Source organism: Sinocyclocheilus rhinocerous, unplaced genomic scaffold (genome assembly GCF_001515625.1).
Source record: "Sinocyclocheilus rhinocerous isolate Xijiao unplaced genomic scaffold, SAMN03320098_v1.1 scaffold3957, whole genome shotgun sequence".
In the NCBI taxonomy this organism is placed as follows: domain Eukaryota; kingdom Metazoa; phylum Chordata; class Actinopteri; order Cypriniformes; family Cyprinidae; genus Sinocyclocheilus; species Sinocyclocheilus rhinocerous.
The window spans coordinates 68590-87852 of NW_015657978.1; the positions used below are offsets into that span (position 1 = coordinate 68590).

Sequence of the window (19263 nt, forward strand, 5' to 3'; positions counted from 1 at the left end):
TGATTTTCCCAAGTGTCCATGTTTCTGTCTATATCCTGTTACAGCGCACACACACTGTGTTCTTTGTGTAGTAAGGTCTGCTTGTCTTTCGAAGGCATTTCCTCATGTAGGTGAAGGAACAAGATCTGGCTTCTGAAAGTGATGTTTCCTTAGTGGGGTACACAGGCAACACTTATAAGACAACCTATGGATAATCCAATGTGTGAAACCACAGAGACACACATCGATTTCAGTCTTTGATTCTTATAAACACTTTCTTTGTCTAAGTTTTGACCTAAACATCATCGATCGCAAAAGCCTGCAAGAAATCGTTGTTTCTTTTTTTGTGTTGTACTCAGTAGCCTCAACCACTGCTGAATCATATTAGCCCAAAACCCCATATTAAATAATATATTAAAAAAAAAATTTGTTCTGATTAGCTGCCATTTTTAGTTGCTTTGTGCAGTATTAAGGTTTCAGCCTGGATGGAAAAATCACTTGATGTTGGAAACCTGCTTTGGAGTGTGTTTTCCCATTGGATATAAAATGACTGTTTCTAGCCTTCAGGGTCATACTGCAGGAGACATGAACGATTGTATCCAGCGTTTTATCCCAGGCCTCAACTTCCCTCTCCTGTTTATTCCCTTTTTACCTCCACCCATTCCCATTTACCTTCCTGTCATTCTTATTTATTTCCATTCAAGTCAGGCCTGTCCTGTTTTCAGCACAAACCCTGGCATTCCTCAGCCATTATTACCTTAATGAGACCCAATTTTCCTTTTTCAACATAATACCTGTTAATGATGGAACTGTAATGCAACAGGGTTAAAGCAACATTGAGTGTTTACTGAGCAGGTCATTGAAGGGTCAGTATAACAGTCAGAATATATAAAGGGAGTGAAACATCACAGACTCAGTGTTTGTTTTGAGTCTCACTGTGTTTGTGTGTGTGCATTTATAATTGGAAGTTTAATAACCATGTTGCCCTGTTTAACACGTATCTTCTTCCTGCTGGTATACTCGCAGGTGGCATAAATCAGCTGTGATAATTGTGGCTAATTGTGTTTTAATGACCTCGCTGTTGTTCTTTTTGCTGTCCTTTCCTCCCCAACTTTCTCCCTGCCAAATCTACAGCAAACACAGCCATTTGGTTCTTTGTAATTTATGTTCATTTGAGCGGCGTGTTGAAGAGAGTGTGTATCGTTGTTTATGTTTTCACGCCAGTTTAAGTGACTTTGTGTCAAACACTCGCTCTGTCTCTGCCCGAGTCTTTGTGTTTGTTTTTTCAGGTCTGCCTTGATGGCTAGAGCTTAGGTTCTGCTGAAATGATCTGAACCTCAGACTCTTATTGTAATGACGTTTGAAAAAGTTATGTTATGATGTCAGAGAGTGTGTTCGAAAAAGCTTAATATGTTGGTACTATGCACCAAGGAGATCTATAATATCACGAGAAATCTATCGCTTTCCCATTAATCTGAATGGCCATTACTTGGCTGGCACAGGTGGACCCCCATAAGTTAAAGACCTGCAAATTATACACACGCACATACATCATAAGGATGCACTAAATTTATCAAAATTGACAGGAAATGTTATAAAACATTTGTATTTCAAATAAATGCTTTATTTCTATTCATCAAAGAATCCTGTAAAAATGTATCATGGTTTCCACAAAAATATTAAGCAGTGCCTCTGTTTTCAACATTCAGTAGATAATAAAAAGAAATGTTACCTTGCACCAAATCAGCCTATTAGAATTATTTCTGAAGGATCGTATGACACTGAAGACTGGAGTAATGACCTCTGAAAATTCAGCTTTGCCAGCACAGTAATAAATGGCATTTAAATATATATTCAACTTATTTTTAATTGTAACATTATATTATAAAAAGTCTGTTTTTACTGTATTTTTGATCAAATAAATGCAGCATCGGTGAGCTTAATAATAAACTTAAAAATCTTGCCAATCCCAAATTTGAATAGGTGTGTGTGTGTGTGTGTATACACAACTAATTCAAATATAAAACTGTACAGCTTATTTGTTATAAAGAAAGAAATTGTGCATTTTGGCAGCCGAATGGTGTAGAAATCAACCAGAGGGGGCTAATTGGGCCTTCCTAACCAGGCACACCCCTTGACCCATTGGCACCCACGGCATCTGTTTAACATGTGCTTGTAGATCATCTTTGTGTATTTGTATAAAAGAAAAGATTTTCTTCATTGTCTTCATCTAATGCCTCTGTCGTGAGAGTAAGCGTACACATGAGCAGTTACTGTCATCACACAGTCATGAGTGGCGGTGATGTACATTTGATTTTTTCATCTGCCAACGGATGAACCGTCTTTGAAGAATTAATTTTGTCTCGGCGCTTTGAGCTCTGCACAGATTAAGCCATCCACTTTTGACTGGCCTTATAATAACAGTCATAAGCATTTGTGTGCTAAGAGTCTCCGCATATGGAGCTGATCACCTTCACAACTGGCAGCCGTGGGTCACGTTACTGATGAGTAATTTAGGGAGCCGCGGCCTCTTATTCTAACGTGCTTAATTTTTCTTCCATCTCAGTTTCTGCTTTCTCTCTCTCACAACGTTCAGAGGAAAATTTTTCATTTAAGTCTATTTATAGAGCGTGTTTTAATGGGCAGACCTCAGCAACAAGAGGAAATAAGAAAACCTTAAAAATGCTCAATCAAAGAACCTGCTCATTTCCTCTGGCTGCCTATTACAAGTGACCTTACTGCAAGAATGAAGTTGCACTTGCAAGGATGACTAACAGAGGTGGAGTTCCTGATGGGTAAATCGTGCCTGCGTGATGAGTTTGGTTAGTCAGCCTAGTGTAGCATGGCTCTCTCAGCAGCATGTGCGATTTGGAGGAAGTCAGTTTTGTCCGAGGCAGAGAGGACAAACTTGCACCTGAATAATATCAGCTCATGCTCTCACACCAAGAGAGAGAAAAAATGGACTTCAGTCATTTGCATGGGTAAATGACAAAATATTTTATTTGCTTTAATGCATATCACTTTAGTTTGCTTAGAGCCCTTCCATCTGTGGGCAGTTCTAAGCCTGGCGTCAAGAGGTTTGTAGAAGCTGTGTATCTGGCTTCTGATCAATGTGTTTGCATTGCAGAATGATGTTAGTCATTACGGGTAAGATTCATTAGAATAATATGAGAAATATCTTTTCTAATTGGATGTGACAGAAATCTTTGTCTTGGTTTTTGTTTTGCCTTTATCTTTTATGAAAGCATTATGTATATCTAAAAAGTCTTTGCCTTGCACAATGAGCCAGAGAGTGTTGAGTGTGTAATGATGTATTGATATGAATAATAACCTTGCTGAGTGAATAATGATCTGTTCCAACACACTGGAAAAAACTCCTTCCACACTCAATTAAACAGACTACTGTACCTTCAGTTCAGTGATTAGTTTTGTTTGAAATTATTCATGTTTTGATTAAAAAGGAAAGTTTTTGGACTGATTCTACTGTTCACTTTATCACATTTTACCAAATTAAATGGTATATCTGTGGTCCAATTCTCTTTCTTTACTCCCTTTCTCTCTCAATCTCCCTCATATGTGTCATAAACACCACTGTTTTATCTCACATTGAGATGTAACAGCTAAGCTGATCACTGGTTTCTGTCACCTCCCAAAGCTCCGGGCCAATCGCTGCCTTGTCCTCCCAGGTCACCAAATTGTTCCAATTATTTGATCAACAGGAAATATTCAAAGACTTCTGAAGGGAGGGTCGACAAACGGCTGCTCTTTCCATCTTAAAAGCTGTGTTTAACACATCAGAGGAGGACCTTGAGCTATATGTATTAGTCGTGACGATGACATTGCAAAATCATTACAGGTGACCAAGTCATCAAATAATCAAAAACAATTTTTTTTAGAGTTTTACAAATCCTATTGATGTGCCAATGGAACAAGTTTGTCAAGGTCGTTTTTTCACCGCTTTTAGACACCTGAAATGAGGTGAGGTAAAAACGGCAATAGGTTTTAAACAAACATGCACACTGGAGGAACCGCTCCGCACCTTCATCCACTGTCACGGATGCTTCAGAAATAATAACAGCCTTAGAGACACTGATGCAGAAAACAGAGGGTGAAAGAAGGCAGACTGAAGCTCAAACTGTCTGACATGTTTGTGTGTGAATAGCCATGCACCCTGCTAGGAGTCTTGCCGTCTTCGTCTCGCTGTCTAATTTCGCCGTGCGTTTGTGTGTGTGGTGACAGCCCATGCTGTGAGCGTCTGACCACATGTGTCTCTCTTACAGTAGCGCATGAGTATGTATGGCGGCAGGATGGCACACAGAGCTGGCATATTGTTGGCAGACCAGTGCCATGGATAGCTTGTGTTTTTGCATTCCTGCTTGTGTTTTTGGCAGTCATAGCAGTCCATTTAAAGCCATTAAGTGGTTGTGTGTATCTAGCCATACTCCAGTCTCCGAGCACTTACAGTGGGTCTTTATAGTGGGTCTTTATACATATTTATGCCAGTAGGTGGTGGCAATTGCCTATTATGAAGTGAGTCACTGAACGAAATAAGTGACTTTCTTCATCAGTGAGAAATTTAAATAATTTTTCAAGTGATGTTTTTCAAAAAGGGATTCATTCGGGAATGAAATGATTAACGCTCTTCATCTGTGAATCATTAATTTAACAGATGCATTCATAAACATTGATTCAGGAATGGAACAAGTGACTTGCTGTGTCCCATTTCACCTACTTATACTGCGCCCTAAAAAGTATGTAGTCTTTTTGTGAAGAAAAAGGCAAAACATTTGAGCATGTAGTAGAAGAGTTGGCTAAATTTTGGACACAAAATTATGTCATAAAATTGTACTCTGTTACATAGTTACGTTCATTCTGTCAGTGTAAACTGGCCTTTCTCTCATCCTGTCACTGTTAACATCCTTATATACACAATTTATATTGTATTTAATTAAATTTACACTAAGAATTTCTCCTACCTTATTGGAGAGAAAACAAGTAACACGTTGATCTGCCAGTATTGGTTCTTTCATGCAGAGAACTCTGCTTATGTTTTTGCAAAACCATGTATGTAATAGTGGCCAAACATATGTTTTGCTGTTGTGCTGCTTGTATGTTGAATGGTTTACAATGTTGTTGCAAATGAAATATAAAACAAATAACATTAAATATTATTAATTAATAACTGAAACCCATTTGAGTTAATAAACCGTGTTTCTGTCCTCAACCATCAATCTCATGAACATCAGCCATGTTTGTAGTTCTTTTTATTTGTGTTTGCAGTACTGAACTGAATCCTCCTCCAAAATATGATGGGTTATGGACAATATTATAGCCATTAGAGTGTGCAAAGATCCACTCTTCAAAAATCTGCCAGAATAGTAGACCGCCTGGAGACTTTTGGCATACTCTTTTCAAAATGCTACGCTTTGGGACATACTTATTCTAATCTCACATACTATTTAGGATGGATGTTATGAATATGTGAATGCATTGACTGTATTCATCAGTGAGTCACTGATTCATTCGTTCAATCGATTAAAAAAAAAAAACCACTGATTCATTCAAGAATAAAAAAGTAACTGTCTTCATTAGTGAGCCATTGAATCTATCAGCTGATTAATTTAAAAACGCTGATTGATTCAGTAATGAAACATGTCTTCAGAGTCATTGAATAATTCATTTAACCAATTTGTTAAAAAAATGCTCATTCATTCAGGAACAAAAGTTATTAATGTCTAAGAAAATTTAAAGTTTAATTAACATATGTGTGCATATAAACCTGTGCAATGTTAATTGTATGTTTTCTTTGAGTAAATGTGATTGACATTTCGTATGTGTGTTACAGGGTGCCACCATAAAGAAGGATGAACACAGTGGGGCAATCATAGTGGCACGCATCATGAGGGGCGGGGCAGCAGACAGAAGTGGTAAGTGCTGATGTACCTCTTTCTCTCTATACACAAATGCTCTCTAACAGCACCCAGATGTTTAGTTTGTTTACATGAAGCATGAGATGGTTTATTACACTGAATTAACTGCTAAAGTGCTGTGGTCTCTTAACTTCTCTTGTTATCCACTCCTCTTTCTTGCGTTCAGGACTGATACATGTCGGAGATGAGCTGAAAGAGGTCAACGGTATCCCGGTAGATGACAAAAAGCCTGAGGAAATAATTCGCATCCTGGTATGTGTATGTGGAGAGTCAACATGAAACAACATGAAACAGTTGTTTAACTTCTGTAATAGAACAGAATCCTGTGAAAAAGGGATTTTATCCAAAGGGAAATGTTTGGACTGTTAATGTACTGTATGAAACATTATAGGCTATGAAGTTAATATTGAAAGTGGTTAAATTCCCCCCTGGCTATTTCAACAGAAATTAAAAAAAGAGCTAGTGGAAGTTTTAAAATGAAAAAGATAAGATATAAAATGAAACGAATAATGTGCACTGGTGTATTAATTTTGTCTTTTTTTTATATGCTTAAAAGATTGTTGATATGTTGTCTTTTTTTGACTCCGTTTATAGTCCCAGTCGCAAGGTGCCATCACATTCAAAGTGGTCCCAGGCATCAAAGAGGAGGCACAAAGCAAAGAGCCCAAGGTACAATTCATCCTCACTATTGCCGATCAGACATGATGAACAGAGAAAGAGTTGGCCTATATGTGATGTTCTACTCAAACAGTGGGGGAGTTTTTCCCTGTACAAGTACCACGGGCTGCTGGTTTGATGGATAAGCTTTTATTCCCATTCATCTTCAACACAAATGATTTGCACTAAACCTCTCAGCTCCCATCCAGCTTACAAACATTCTCTGTCGATCTGTTCCTAAACCAAGAGAGCTGACTCACAGCCTGCTGTCTACATGAAACCTCAATAATGACTGATTTGAAATGCTGTATATGCTGCATAGCTACTCTTAATAGTCACTCATTCACATCGCACAAATAGCACTCTTCATGTGAAGCCTGCTAGAAACTTGAGTCAGAACTAGGGATGGAACAGTTTGCGGGAAAAAATCGAACCGTACGGTTCTCCACACCCGGTTCGGCACGCGCTAGGACCGCTAGGAACTAATTTAAGCTTTGCCAGTTTAAACATTTAAGAACCAGGCTCAGCCAGAGGATGCGAGCTCACGCGTGCAGTGAGAAGATTTGTGCGTGCGTTCATTCGAAGCGTGCAAACCCGCGCCTCAGAACGCGCGCAAATATTAATCTCTCTCTGTAGTATTGTGTTTAAATGGACAAATTCACACAAAAATTATGTCAAAATGACCGTCTTGGTAAATATCCTATAGCAGACATAGCCGGCTGAACGTACCGTATCAGTGCACTGGATCAGTGCATTCTCTTAAAGTGACAGCACTTTCTTAATATTAATTGCTGTTTTACATTTCATTACTTTCAATTTCTGTACCTAAAAACTAATGTTAGTCCTACCTAAAAAAAAACCCTGAAAATCACTGTTTATTTTATTTGTATCTTTACTCTATTGTATTTATTTGTGCTGTTGCTTGTAGTTAGATAGATTATTCTTATTTTCTTTATTTTTATTTGACAGTATAGTTTTTGCCTAAACAGCACATACCGAACCATACCAAAACTGTGACTCTAAAACAGTGATACGAACCGAAAACCGTGAGTAAGTTGAACCGTTCCACCCCTAGTCAGAACCATTAACTCCTGATTGATTCCAATAGAATTAAGACCATGTTGCTAAGCTAAAGATATGATGCAATTAAAGACAAAACATAGATTGCATACACAATATTAGGTAAAATTAATTAATTTTGGTGGTAGTCGTCTATACTTTTTAGCAAAATTTTGCCATGCATTCTGAGATTGCTTTGTCTGTGAAAAATAAATGAAATGCTGACTGAAATTTCAGTCAAAAAAACATACGTGTAAATTAACATCATGAACATGCCTTAAAATGTTCCCTAAGTGGACATGTCAGTGTTTTAAGACACAGCCTTTAGATGCACTACCATTCAAACGTTTAGAGTCTGTAAGATTTTATTTTTTTAAATGTTTATATGGCTGAATTTATTTAATCACCAATAAAGCAAAAACAGTCATCTCTTTTGAGTGTTGTGTCGTAATTGAGGACTGTACCATTTCTATGCGAGTCTGTTATATTATTTTACTGTGCTGTAATGGTTTAAATATGTTTCAGTTTTGAATTTAGTCATAACCCGCATGTGTGTGTGTGTGTGTGTGTGTGTGTGTTATCCAGTGACCATAGTTTACTGTTTTCCGCATGTGTAATGAGTATGTTGAAGTGCTGCTAATTGGCTGCACATGTGTAAGAGGGATAAAAAAAAAATGGAGTGCTAGACAGAGATGAAGCGTTCCCTCAGGATGTATTGGTGTGTTTGTGGGGAACGTTCTCCTCTGTAACATCATTGTTCTGGGTGGCACATGCAGCTCTCTAAATCAACACAAGCCACTGCTCTGCGCTTTGGGAACTTTGCTGTCTCCGTTTGCTCTCAATAGCCCTTCATATTTGTCTTATTTATTCATTTGATATGTCAGCACAATCACTCCAATCCTTTAAAAACCTCATGATCTTCTTTGTTAGAGAGAAAAAACGCTAATGAGAATCGCACAGAATTTCCAATTGTTGCATTGCAGTGTGTATGTGTGGAAAGTAAGCCTGCCTGCTACCCAAAATACACCTTTATTTGGTTATGGTTTAGAGAGAGGGACGGAGCAGATGTGATTTGAATCTCAGCCTTCTCTAATTTCATTTTAATCCATTTAATGTTGTTCATTTTAAAGCTGTTTCTCTCTTGCTCTTCAGATGTTTGTAAAGGCGCTTTTTGACTACAATCCAGCTGAGGATAAGGCGATCCCTTGCAAGGAGGCAGGCTTGGCATTCAGGAAGGGAGATATCCTGCAGGTTATGAGCCAGGACGATGCCACCTGGTGGCAAGCCAAACTGGAGGGTGATGGCAACCAGCGCGCAGGACTCATCCCATCCAAACACTTTCAGGAGAGGTTAGCCAATGCTTTTCTCTCTTCCCTGCTCCTTTCCTCCCACTATCACCAGTTTTAAATTCAACAGCACCCCATGACTCCATCATCCTGTCCGCCCTCTGTCCAGCCCCCTCATATATCATATTCTTCTGTCATGCATCTGTCTCTCGATCATTCCAGACTTCTTCCACTCCACTACAACCTGACTTTCACTCCCTACTATGAAAGGAATGACTTTTCTGACTTTTTGTTTTTGTCTTCCTCATCATTTTTTTCCCTTTTTGTGCAAGAGGGCTCGGCCAAAATACTTTGGATTTCCGTGGCTGTCTGGGCTGGAATGAGTAATGATAGACAGTGATAGCACTGGTTCACATCCACTTTGGACGTCCACACACGGAAAATTGCACATCAGTGGCATTCTTTGTAAAGTGGACTCTGACGTGCATGCACATGTGTGCTGCCTTAGGAAATAGTTTATTTGCTCTATTTCTCTTGAAAAAAGTAACTTTCAATTGTAAAACATATTTTTGAACCTGTCATGTACAGTAGCAAGTGCTGTTTCTGGCTGACCATTCTTTCTCTCGCTCACACACTCACTCACTAATGGATACTTAGGCAGGTAGCTCTGCATTGTAGTGAAGTGTTTAGTAATCCCCATACGGTCGTGAAATGTGATGGTTTTATTGCATGTCTCTGCATGGGTACAGTCACGGCAACAGAGAATAGGCTTGTCAGTCTGGTTCCGAGGACTACATTTCTAATTAAGTTACATTTGCACATTTTGGTTATAAAAGAGTGTGAGAAAAGTATTAGATGGTCAAACTGACTTCCTTACATTTTTGTCGTCGGTTGATTCAGATTTGATGGATGAAATTGCTTCTCACTCGTATCAGCTAAATACATTTGTCAGTTCCAAACACTGACTTTGTGAGTGTAGATTTATTTGCCTCTCTAGCTTTTTATCTTTCTCTCTCAATTCTTTCAGGAGGTTGGCAACCTGGAGACCCATGACCGTCACGACTCTTCAGAGAACCCCCAGCAAAAGATTTTGTAAGGACCACACTCATACAATCACGCAGCAACTAAAATAACCACTGAAACATGCACATACACAGCAGGGCTCAACAATAAGATTTTTTTTTTTCGTGCTAGTCCAGTCAGGCTATCAGTTGTGGCCCCACTATGAAAATAATGCTTGATTTTTATTATTAACAGTTTATTTATATATATATATATATATATATATATATATATATGTGTATATGTGTATTTCTCTTTTAAACGTGTAGTGCTTGTAAAACTGTTATGTAACCTTCATTAACACTTTTGCTAGAAAATGATAGCATATGATGCAAAACATTACTGATCGGTTTGTTGTTTTCAACATGTTTACTGGTACTTTCAAGACGGTCACCAATCATTTTAGCATTTTTGACAAAATCTTACCCATGGCTAGATGTTATTTTGGAGACAAATCATTATAATTTGCAAAAACAGTGTTGATAAAATCACAGAAACAGTGGTTCTCATTCAACCAGTGGTCCGGGGCCGAAGGATGACTTCAAAGCTTAAAGCATTTTAAATTAATAAATTCGTATTAGTGTATGTATATATGTATGTATATATTCTTATCAGTATATATATTTGAAATATCTAATAGAAAAAAAAAAAACCTATAACTATGTAAAAAAAAAAATCCACCCTAAATTACTCAGTTTACTCTGTTTCTGTTCATTAAAAAGTTGAAAAAAACAGCTTTGTCATAATTACAGTAGAAATACTGGAAATACCATAGCCTAAAGGGGGGGGGGGTTGAATATTATGTTGGATAGCGTGTGGCCTTTGAATCAAAAAGGTTGCGAACCACTGCTGTAAGACATTGATGTATAAGGTCACTGAATGTGAAATTTTAATTGGTAATGCAGCAATAGCCTGAAAAACTTTCTCACTGACATCAGGCCTGCAAGCCACCTTATTGTTGAGACCTGTATATTCTCATCCTTTTGTTCCTGGAGTACTGCAGTAATGATCTTTAAACTGTCATATGCAAGAGGCCCATGTATTGCAGATGCTGTGACGTGACTTTTTGAGTAAAGCAATGGCTAGGAAAAAAAAGAAGAATAGTAAGAACAGCAACCGGAAAAGATTAGATGCGAGGGAGGAAAAGTTGGGAAGTACAAGGTGAAGTGAATGCGGTCAGGGAGCCCAGACTCCCCTGATTGGTGCCAGGCAGATATGTGCACACATATGTATTCATGTACATGTGCGTTAATGCACTCCTGGACATAAGCTTCCTCTCCTGGTTTCCATTAATCTCTCATGTCTGATTATTGCATGCGTGTGTGTGTGTGTATTTGTACACTACAGCTCTAATCTCTCCCACTGGCTGACAGCAGGGGTCTTTACAGAGCTGTGCTGGGTTACTCTCTACACATGGGCACACTTAAGACTCACCACGAGACAGACGCACAGCAACACTCTCGACATGTTGCCGTCATCCGTACAGCTCCAAATACACTTGATTGAATAATACAGCCATTCTGGATTCTTATCCCCCATGCCACATGCTCGGCCTCCCACCTCTTCCATTTTTGTCCGTTACTCTATCAGCTGCTTAAAACAATGAGAAGGAAAAGTTGATGTTTATGTCACTGAGGTATCGGTTCTTGATGAGTTTTCCAGGACCACCCCAGGAGTCATGAAACTGCTGTCGTTTTTGTAGACTCTTTATAGCAAATAAGCATAAGTAATATTAAAGTGCTGCTTTTATTCAACTTTTCAAGTGTAGAATTTTCAGAATCACGTCACGTATGGGAATTTGTAAGAAAAACTGAAAGCTCCATGTATGACTTGACCAGAAACAGACCATATACAATACCAATCCAAATGTGTACTCACACAGGTATAGATGCGTATAAGTGTGCTTGGAAGAAAGGGGTTTGTTTGTTTGAAACCGTGTGAGCGTGTGCTTTAAGAGTAAGACCATCTGTCCACTGGCCTGCAGTGCGGTGACGTTAGCCCATATTTCAAAGAGCAGAGATGAGGGGCTCTTTTTGGATGACTGAACACACGCTAGTGCTTTGCGCTGCAGATATGTGCACTCACATAAAGCCTTATTATCAGAACAGTATGGTCACTAGCTGAGGCTGTATGTCATATCCATTACAAACCACACACCCCTGGACAGGTACAGAAAGTAAAACTGTGTGTTTCCACTGTCATAGAAAATTGTTAAATTATTTACAAATCATGGTTTTCAAATTCATCTTAAAAATAATGGATTTACCAGTATGTTTTTCACAGTTGTTTATAGTTCAAAAGTATTTTGTTGGCAAAAGTATTTTTTAGGGATTAAAAAAAAAATAAAGTCATTATCCAGTAGATGCTCATGAATTGCTCAAATAAGGGGTTAAAAGGGCTGGGAACACAGTACCTTACACTATACTGTAGTTGAATCATGTGCACATATAGGTTTGTCTGATGTAGTTTAATGTTAAGGAATAGTAACTAGAAGGTTGCTGGTTCAGTCCTTACAAGGAAGGAGCACCAAATGTAAATGATCTTTGCATTTACATTATATTTAGACACCTAGCTGACGCTTTTATCCACAACGACTTGCAAATGAGGACAATAGAAGCAATCAAAACCAACAAGTCTTGGTTAGTCTAACGCAATACATGTAGCAAGGTTTGTTATATATATATATATATATATATGTGTGTGTATATATATGTGTGTGTGTGTATATGTATGCATGTATATAGTGTTAGAGGGACATTTTTCTATAATTAAAAAAAAAACATGTAGAATAGAAAAAGAATAGAGAGTGCAAGTGTTAAAGGGTCATTTTTTTAGTGTATTGTGAACAATTTATCCATGCATAAGTTTATTTTATTTTTTTCTTAAACAAAATGTAATAAGTCAATCTTCCAGTGAAGCAGTCTTTGTTATAATAGATTGCAAGCTTGTATTCAGATCTGCCTCCAGCAACTCCTACAACTTACAGAACCTGTCTATGCACTATACGTTTTTTGTTGTTGTTGTTTAATAATCCCTTTTACACAGAAATGTCAAATTTGCAACCTTCTAGTTACCAACCCTATAGTATTAGTATGTGGTTTCTATAGACCTTTAGTCAGTTAATGTCTGTTTATATTGTTTACTAGTGGATTCCTCTTAATACATCTTATCTTATCGTAATCTCTTTTTTCTCTTATGATTAACATTTCTCTCTTCCTCTTGCATCTTTATGAGAAAATTGTGTCTATTGGTTAGACTAGCTGGTTTTACATGCAACCTAATTTCAGTTAATAATCCTCATGCAACCTAATATCAGTTAGTAACCTTAACGTCTTCAGGAACACTGATCACAAGCTTCTTGTTGTTATTGTAGTGTTGACACATTGCACGTAGAACTATTTTCTTCGGGATATATGCTCATGTCAACTGATATATTTACATAGGGCGCATATAAACAGTACATGTGGAATCTACAGTGGGATTGATTTAAATCTGTGTATGTAAACATAGTGAGTTGGTAGGTCTATCCTGCCTCTGCACACACTCTGGTTTGTGCCCTTTGTTTGTTTGACCAGATATACTTTCATTCCAATTGTTCTGTAATCATTGTAGATATGGAAACAGTTTAAGCAACCCTTTAATCTACACTCACCATACCCACTTATTTGTATTAATCATCTATTCTAGATTAATTTATAAATTGTTGTAGGCAAAAGGCATCTGTTATCTTTTTGGAATTATTGTGTCATAATGGCATAATTTCAATCATCTTGTTTTCATATTTGCTCGGTCCAATTTATATCTTTTATGGTACCATGTAGGGCTGCACGATAAATCGCATGCGATATTTAACGCGCATATTGTCAGTAAAGCCGGTTCTTTAATCAGCGGTAAATCTCCATCACCTTGTGGGCTTTCACATGGAGCAGCATTAACTACACAGAGCCGTTGTTCACTGACAAGCTGCGCAAAACCACGATCATATTTTGTGCATGTTTTGCGCAGCTTGTCGGTGAACAACGGCTCTGTGTAGTTAATGCTGCTTCATGTGAAAGCCCGCACGTGATGGAGATTTACCACTGATTACAGAATGGCTTTACTGACAAGATGCGCGTTAAATATCGCATGCGATTTATCGTGCAGCCCTAGTACCATGCAAGTCCAAAAATGGATTCTGGGGACACGTTTTACTGAAAAGTGAAGTTCTTTTCTGATTTAGTTTCTCTGAAATCCACTGTCAGTAATTATGACAGACGTGACAGTTATCCATTTTCACCTGTAAATCATACCCATTTACTTCGTATATATTTTTTTTATCCTAAGCTTAGTGGCCTCACTTCTTGTCTCAGACTTTAAACATGCCCTTAGATCTGCTTTTCTTTTCTTTTTTTTCATTTCTTTTGTCTTTTTGGTCCTTTGGGTCACACCGACAAGAAGGCAGATGCCTAAGGATTCACTTGACTGATAGCACACAAAAGATTTTACTGCCCTCCGTCTTTCTCTTCATGGTATTGCTTTTTTGGCAGGACTGTGTGGATGTGTATGGCAGGCTGTGTAGATGCTGCCCTTTGCTCGTGTGTGTTTTGATTTAAGCTTGTTTAGTAGAATTGAGACCACATGAACTGGAGGAAGCTTTTAAAGTGACTCCAAATGTTCTCATGTCTTCAGGCCTGCACATGCACACTCAAAAACACTTTCTCTGCTGTTATGAACTGTTACTTGTATGAATGTTAGTTGTTCGGTAGTTACAGTTTCCTATGAGGTAAGCAATGGTTTACCACTTAGTAGCATACTAAAGACTTTTCATAGAAAATAAACATACAATTTTACAATATTTCGACATTTAAAGGGATAGTTAACCCAAAATTGAAAACTGTGATCAATTCGTCACCCTCCTGTTGTTCCAAACCTGTATGACTCACTTTCTTTTGTGAAAAAGAATACTTTTTGAAGAACATTGGGGTTAAAACCACACTGAATCCCACTGACTTTCATTAAAACAGTAAACGACAGTAAAATAGGTTTTGTTGAACTGTCCCTTTAAATTTGTGAATTTCAGTGTGTTTCAAATATGTTTACTTCCAGTCACATAACTATATCTTTCCTTTTTGTTTATTTTTTCCTTCATAAGATGATGAGACGGTTGAATTGGGTAGGTCAGTTTCTTCTTCCTCCATTCTTTTGCTCTCCTCATCCCTCTCTTGATCTGTTTTTAATCTTTTTTATGTTTATCATATTCCTTTCTTTGCTTTCCCAGTGGAGGACATTGAACGTACACCTTTCAGACTAACTCTGATTCGCCTATTAGATGTCATAGCCATTAGATCATTGGCTGGGGACCCCTGTATGTGGTAACAGAGTACCCAAACAATGAAGACACGGTTGATTAGCATTCATTGGACCACAACCATCTAATGGAGCGTAGCAGAGTGTGTAAAGGGGCCAAGAGTTCACTATACTGTATCTCTCTCATACACAAAGACATGCACTCACAGGCACACAATACATCCCTTTTTGCCTTTCCAACTACGCCTTACCCTTTAAATGATATTAGTACGAGTGTTCAGATGAATCCCATCCATTTTAGTTTTTCTTCATGATAGACCGTGTGAATGTGAGTTTGAACGTGAATGTTTCCCTCAGTATTTCATAGTCTTATTGTTGTGTAAGATGCAAAAGCTGTTTTGAATAACTTCTTTTATTCCATCTGCAAGATATGTATTGAATGCATTATGAGTTGTGTCTAATAGACAAAAGAAATTTGAAGTTTATGGCCCACATGGAAAGTTATGAATGTTGAATGCGAGCGCTGCCAATAGATCCGTCCACCTGGTTCGGCTGTAGAGGATCAGTTAATTAAGAAATATGATAGTTGTGTTTGTCTGTAAAATACACAACAGTTCAAAAGTTTGGGGTCGATAATGTTTTTGAAAAAAGTATCTTATGCTCATTGAAGCTGCATTTGTTTGGTCAAAAATATACAGTAAAACTATTTCATTATGATTACAAATATAACTGTTTTCTATTTTAATGTATTTTAAAATGTCTTTTGTTCCTGATGGCAAAGCTGAATTTTTAGCAGCCATTATTCCAGTCATCACTGTCACATGATCATTCAGAAATGCTGATTTCTAACATTTCTGATTAGTATCAGTGCTGAAAACAGTTGTGCTGATTAATCATTTTTGGAAACCACACTCTCAGGAAAAACAAAGATATATGAAAGCTGTCACTGGGGTGGTACTTTTTCAAAGGTACATATTAGTACCTAAAGGCTGCATATTAGTACCTTATTATGATACAAATTAGTACATTTTGAAAGATTTTGTACCTTTTTTCTGAGAGTGGCAGTTTTTCCCAGGATTCATTGATGAACAGAATTTTTTGTTTAACCGTGTAAAAGTCTTTAAGGTCACTTTTGATCCATTTAACGCATCCTCCTGGCTGAATAAATGTGATCATTTAATTTTTTTTTAAATCATACTGATCCCAAACCTTTAAATGTTGCTGTGGTCATTGTCCGTTTTATTTTTATACCTATAAACCAAATTGACAATCTTTTGTTTTGCTCATCTTTCAGTATGTAGTAGTGTTGCTAACTTCTCTCTAATATAAATCTGTCCTGATTCCTTCTGCCTTTCATAATTTGAAGAGGACACTGAGTTTGCCTCCTATTTAAGTGGACTCCATATTGGTGAGCTCTTTTTGATTATGCTTGATTATGTGTTTGTCCTCTGTCCCATATAATTCCTCTCTCTTCTGTCTGATTCATGTTAATGATGAAGAGTTTGTATATCCTGTTCTGTGTCATTCTCTCCTAACAGTTTCATAAGCTGTTGGCTCTCAATCTCCTCCCTCTCTCTCTCCTTCTCTGTGTGTGTCTGCGGACAAAAATCTTTTTTGACATGTGGCTGCACGCTGTTGCATGTCCTATAGTATCATTGTCTAGCTTCCTTCTGGCTTCACATCTCACCGTTTATAAGTGGTAGCAGTCTGCGTTTTTCAGTCTGTATTTTTTTTTTCTGCTGTAGTTGCCACGGTCATTACCATGTGCTTTGTATGTTTTATCTAAGATTGACTTTGTTATTGTTAGTAGCGATTCCTGAGTGTTGTTAAGTCTCATTCGCAATGCAAAGCGGAGAATCAAACTGAAATATCTGATATCAGTGAAATCTAAGTAATCTCTACAGTCCTGTGGTAAAAAAAAAAGAGGCAAATGTGCACTAGTTTCTCATACAATCGCCCTGAGCAGCTGTACTTTCTGATTTTCCTGTGTGTTGGCAGTGTTTTTAGTTTAAATAGCTCTTTGTGAATGTTAAACATATTGCAGTTAAAGGCACTGGTTCATTTCCAGGCTTTGTGTTGGAGGTCCGGCAGGCTCTTGATGTGGTGTGTGTTGGACATTGGGCTGTTTGAAGGCCAGCTCTCAGTCAGGCCTTAGTCTGGTTTCCATCTCTAGCGTCAGTGTGTGGAAAATGAGTGTGCTGTAGCGCTCTCATTATCTGTCACCGCACAGACTCATGTACTCTGTTGTACAGTATGCCCGTCTGGGACAGCTCTGTTCAGTGGTCGCAAAAAGTACAATGTTTCAGTGGATCCTTTAAGTATTAAATATCTCAAATAGTACAAAAATAATTTATCATTTGCAAGAGTCTTCGGTTTCAGTTCACGGCAATTTCCCCTCAGTGTTCTGTAATCACTCCATTCTAGATCTACTCCAGGTTTTCCATTTCCTGTTCACCAATTTGTGCAAATCAGTTATTTTGTTCTTCAATTTCAATGAATCTGTCAGTATAATATGAATTTAAATGTTTATTTGTATAGCTACTTTGCTGTTCAAAAGTTAAGGGTAAGTTTTTTTTTTTTTTGTGTCTTTCAAAGAAGTCTCTTATGCTCACCAAGGCTGCATTTATTTGATCAAAATACAGTGAAACAGTATTATTGTGAAATATGATGGCAATGCAGTGTTGTGTGCTCCTCGTTTTTTTGTCAATTTAATGCAACCTTGCTGATTAACAGTATTAATTTAAAAGTCTTACTCATCCCAAACTTTTGAACAGTACTGTATATTGTATATATGTACAGTATATTAATTAGATTTTTCTTTTCTAATATATTTATAATGTTTTCTTTATGGGGCCAGTGTACAGTATGTTCCGCTGCTGTTTTTCGGGTTCTTGTTTGCTACTTGTTTCACAAACTTTTTTTCCTCTGTCAATCAGCCAAATTGATTTCCTCCTTCCTCCTTTCTCTTTTGCTTGTTTTTTTTTTTTTTTTGGTCTCCTTTGTCTCTCTGGCTCTTTTTTTCTCTCTCTCTCACTAATAGACATTAGTCTGTTTGTGTAAACCCTAAGCCGCTGGCCACTCATTTAAACTCTTTTGATTTCACAGGCAATCCTGTGGGTAGAAAGTTTATAAATAAAGCCGCACAGTCTTGTCTGCCAAGCTCAATCAAGCACTGTCATTCAATAGGGATAACCTTTTCAACGCTGTGCCTCTCGCTTCTTTTTTTTTTTCTCTCTGCCCTCCTGTTTTCTTCCACGCTTTCATTACTGGCCTTCTGACCTCAGCCTCTCCTCTTCCTCCCAACGGCCAAAGCACCTCAAGGGCTGGTCCCAGGACAGCTCCTTCCAGCTTCCGTGCCGTGCCCTGCCATGCATTACATATTCCATGTAACAGGATAATTTTTTGAAGGGGAAAACATTGACCTCTTTAAAGCCTACGGTCTAATTCGCTGTTATGATTTGAACCTGTAGTTGTAGTAATGTAAGACCGTATAACAAGGATGCATTGCTAGTTCTGCTCCCCCTGTGTCACTAGGATGAAGGAGTGTCAGGCGCACAATGAGCAGTGTTGGGGGTAACTCATTACAAGTAATGCGAGTTACGTAATCAATTACTTTTTTCAAGTACCGTATTGGCCCGAATATAAGACGACCCTGATTATAAGACGACCCCCCTTTTTCCAGATGTACCTTTTGGAAAAAGGCTTTTTAAAAACCAAATCTTGTTTTTTCTCAGTAAAACACATTTTGTCTTCAATTATTTTTATATTGCATATTTTTCCTATTTTAATTTTTGTTTTGAAAGTATGGTAAAAAACTGGTAAAATGTACCAACAATCACATTTTAAAAAATATACACTTCTTGATATACCATAAAAAAAACAAAAAACAGGTAGCCCATCTGAATTAGGACATTAGGCTATCCATCTAATAGTAGCCTACCAAAATCTTATTAACAGTAGAAGTTAAATCTTACTGTAGTCTTCAAATCTGGGTACTGTCTTAC

At 37.7% G+C, this 19263-nt stretch overlaps 1 protein-coding gene across 1 annotated transcript in view; it reads left to right on the plus strand.

Moving 5' to 3' along the window:
- Positions 1–19263, plus strand: part of LOC107721969 (MAGUK p55 subfamily member 7-like) — a 108790-nt gene that overhangs the window by 52477 nt on the left and 37050 nt on the right. The window contains exons 6-13 of the mRNA XM_016530202.1: positions 5825–5906; positions 6076–6161; positions 6504–6578; positions 8778–8974; positions 9939–10003; positions 15105–15125; positions 15231–15245; positions 16626–16667. Of these exons, the coding sequence (XP_016385688.1) occupies positions 5825–5906; positions 6076–6161; positions 6504–6578; positions 8778–8974; positions 9939–10003; positions 15105–15125; positions 15231–15245; positions 16626–16667 (583 nt within the window). The remainder of the gene's footprint in view (positions 1–5824; positions 5907–6075; positions 6162–6503; positions 6579–8777; positions 8975–9938; positions 10004–15104; positions 15126–15230; positions 15246–16625; positions 16668–19263) is intronic.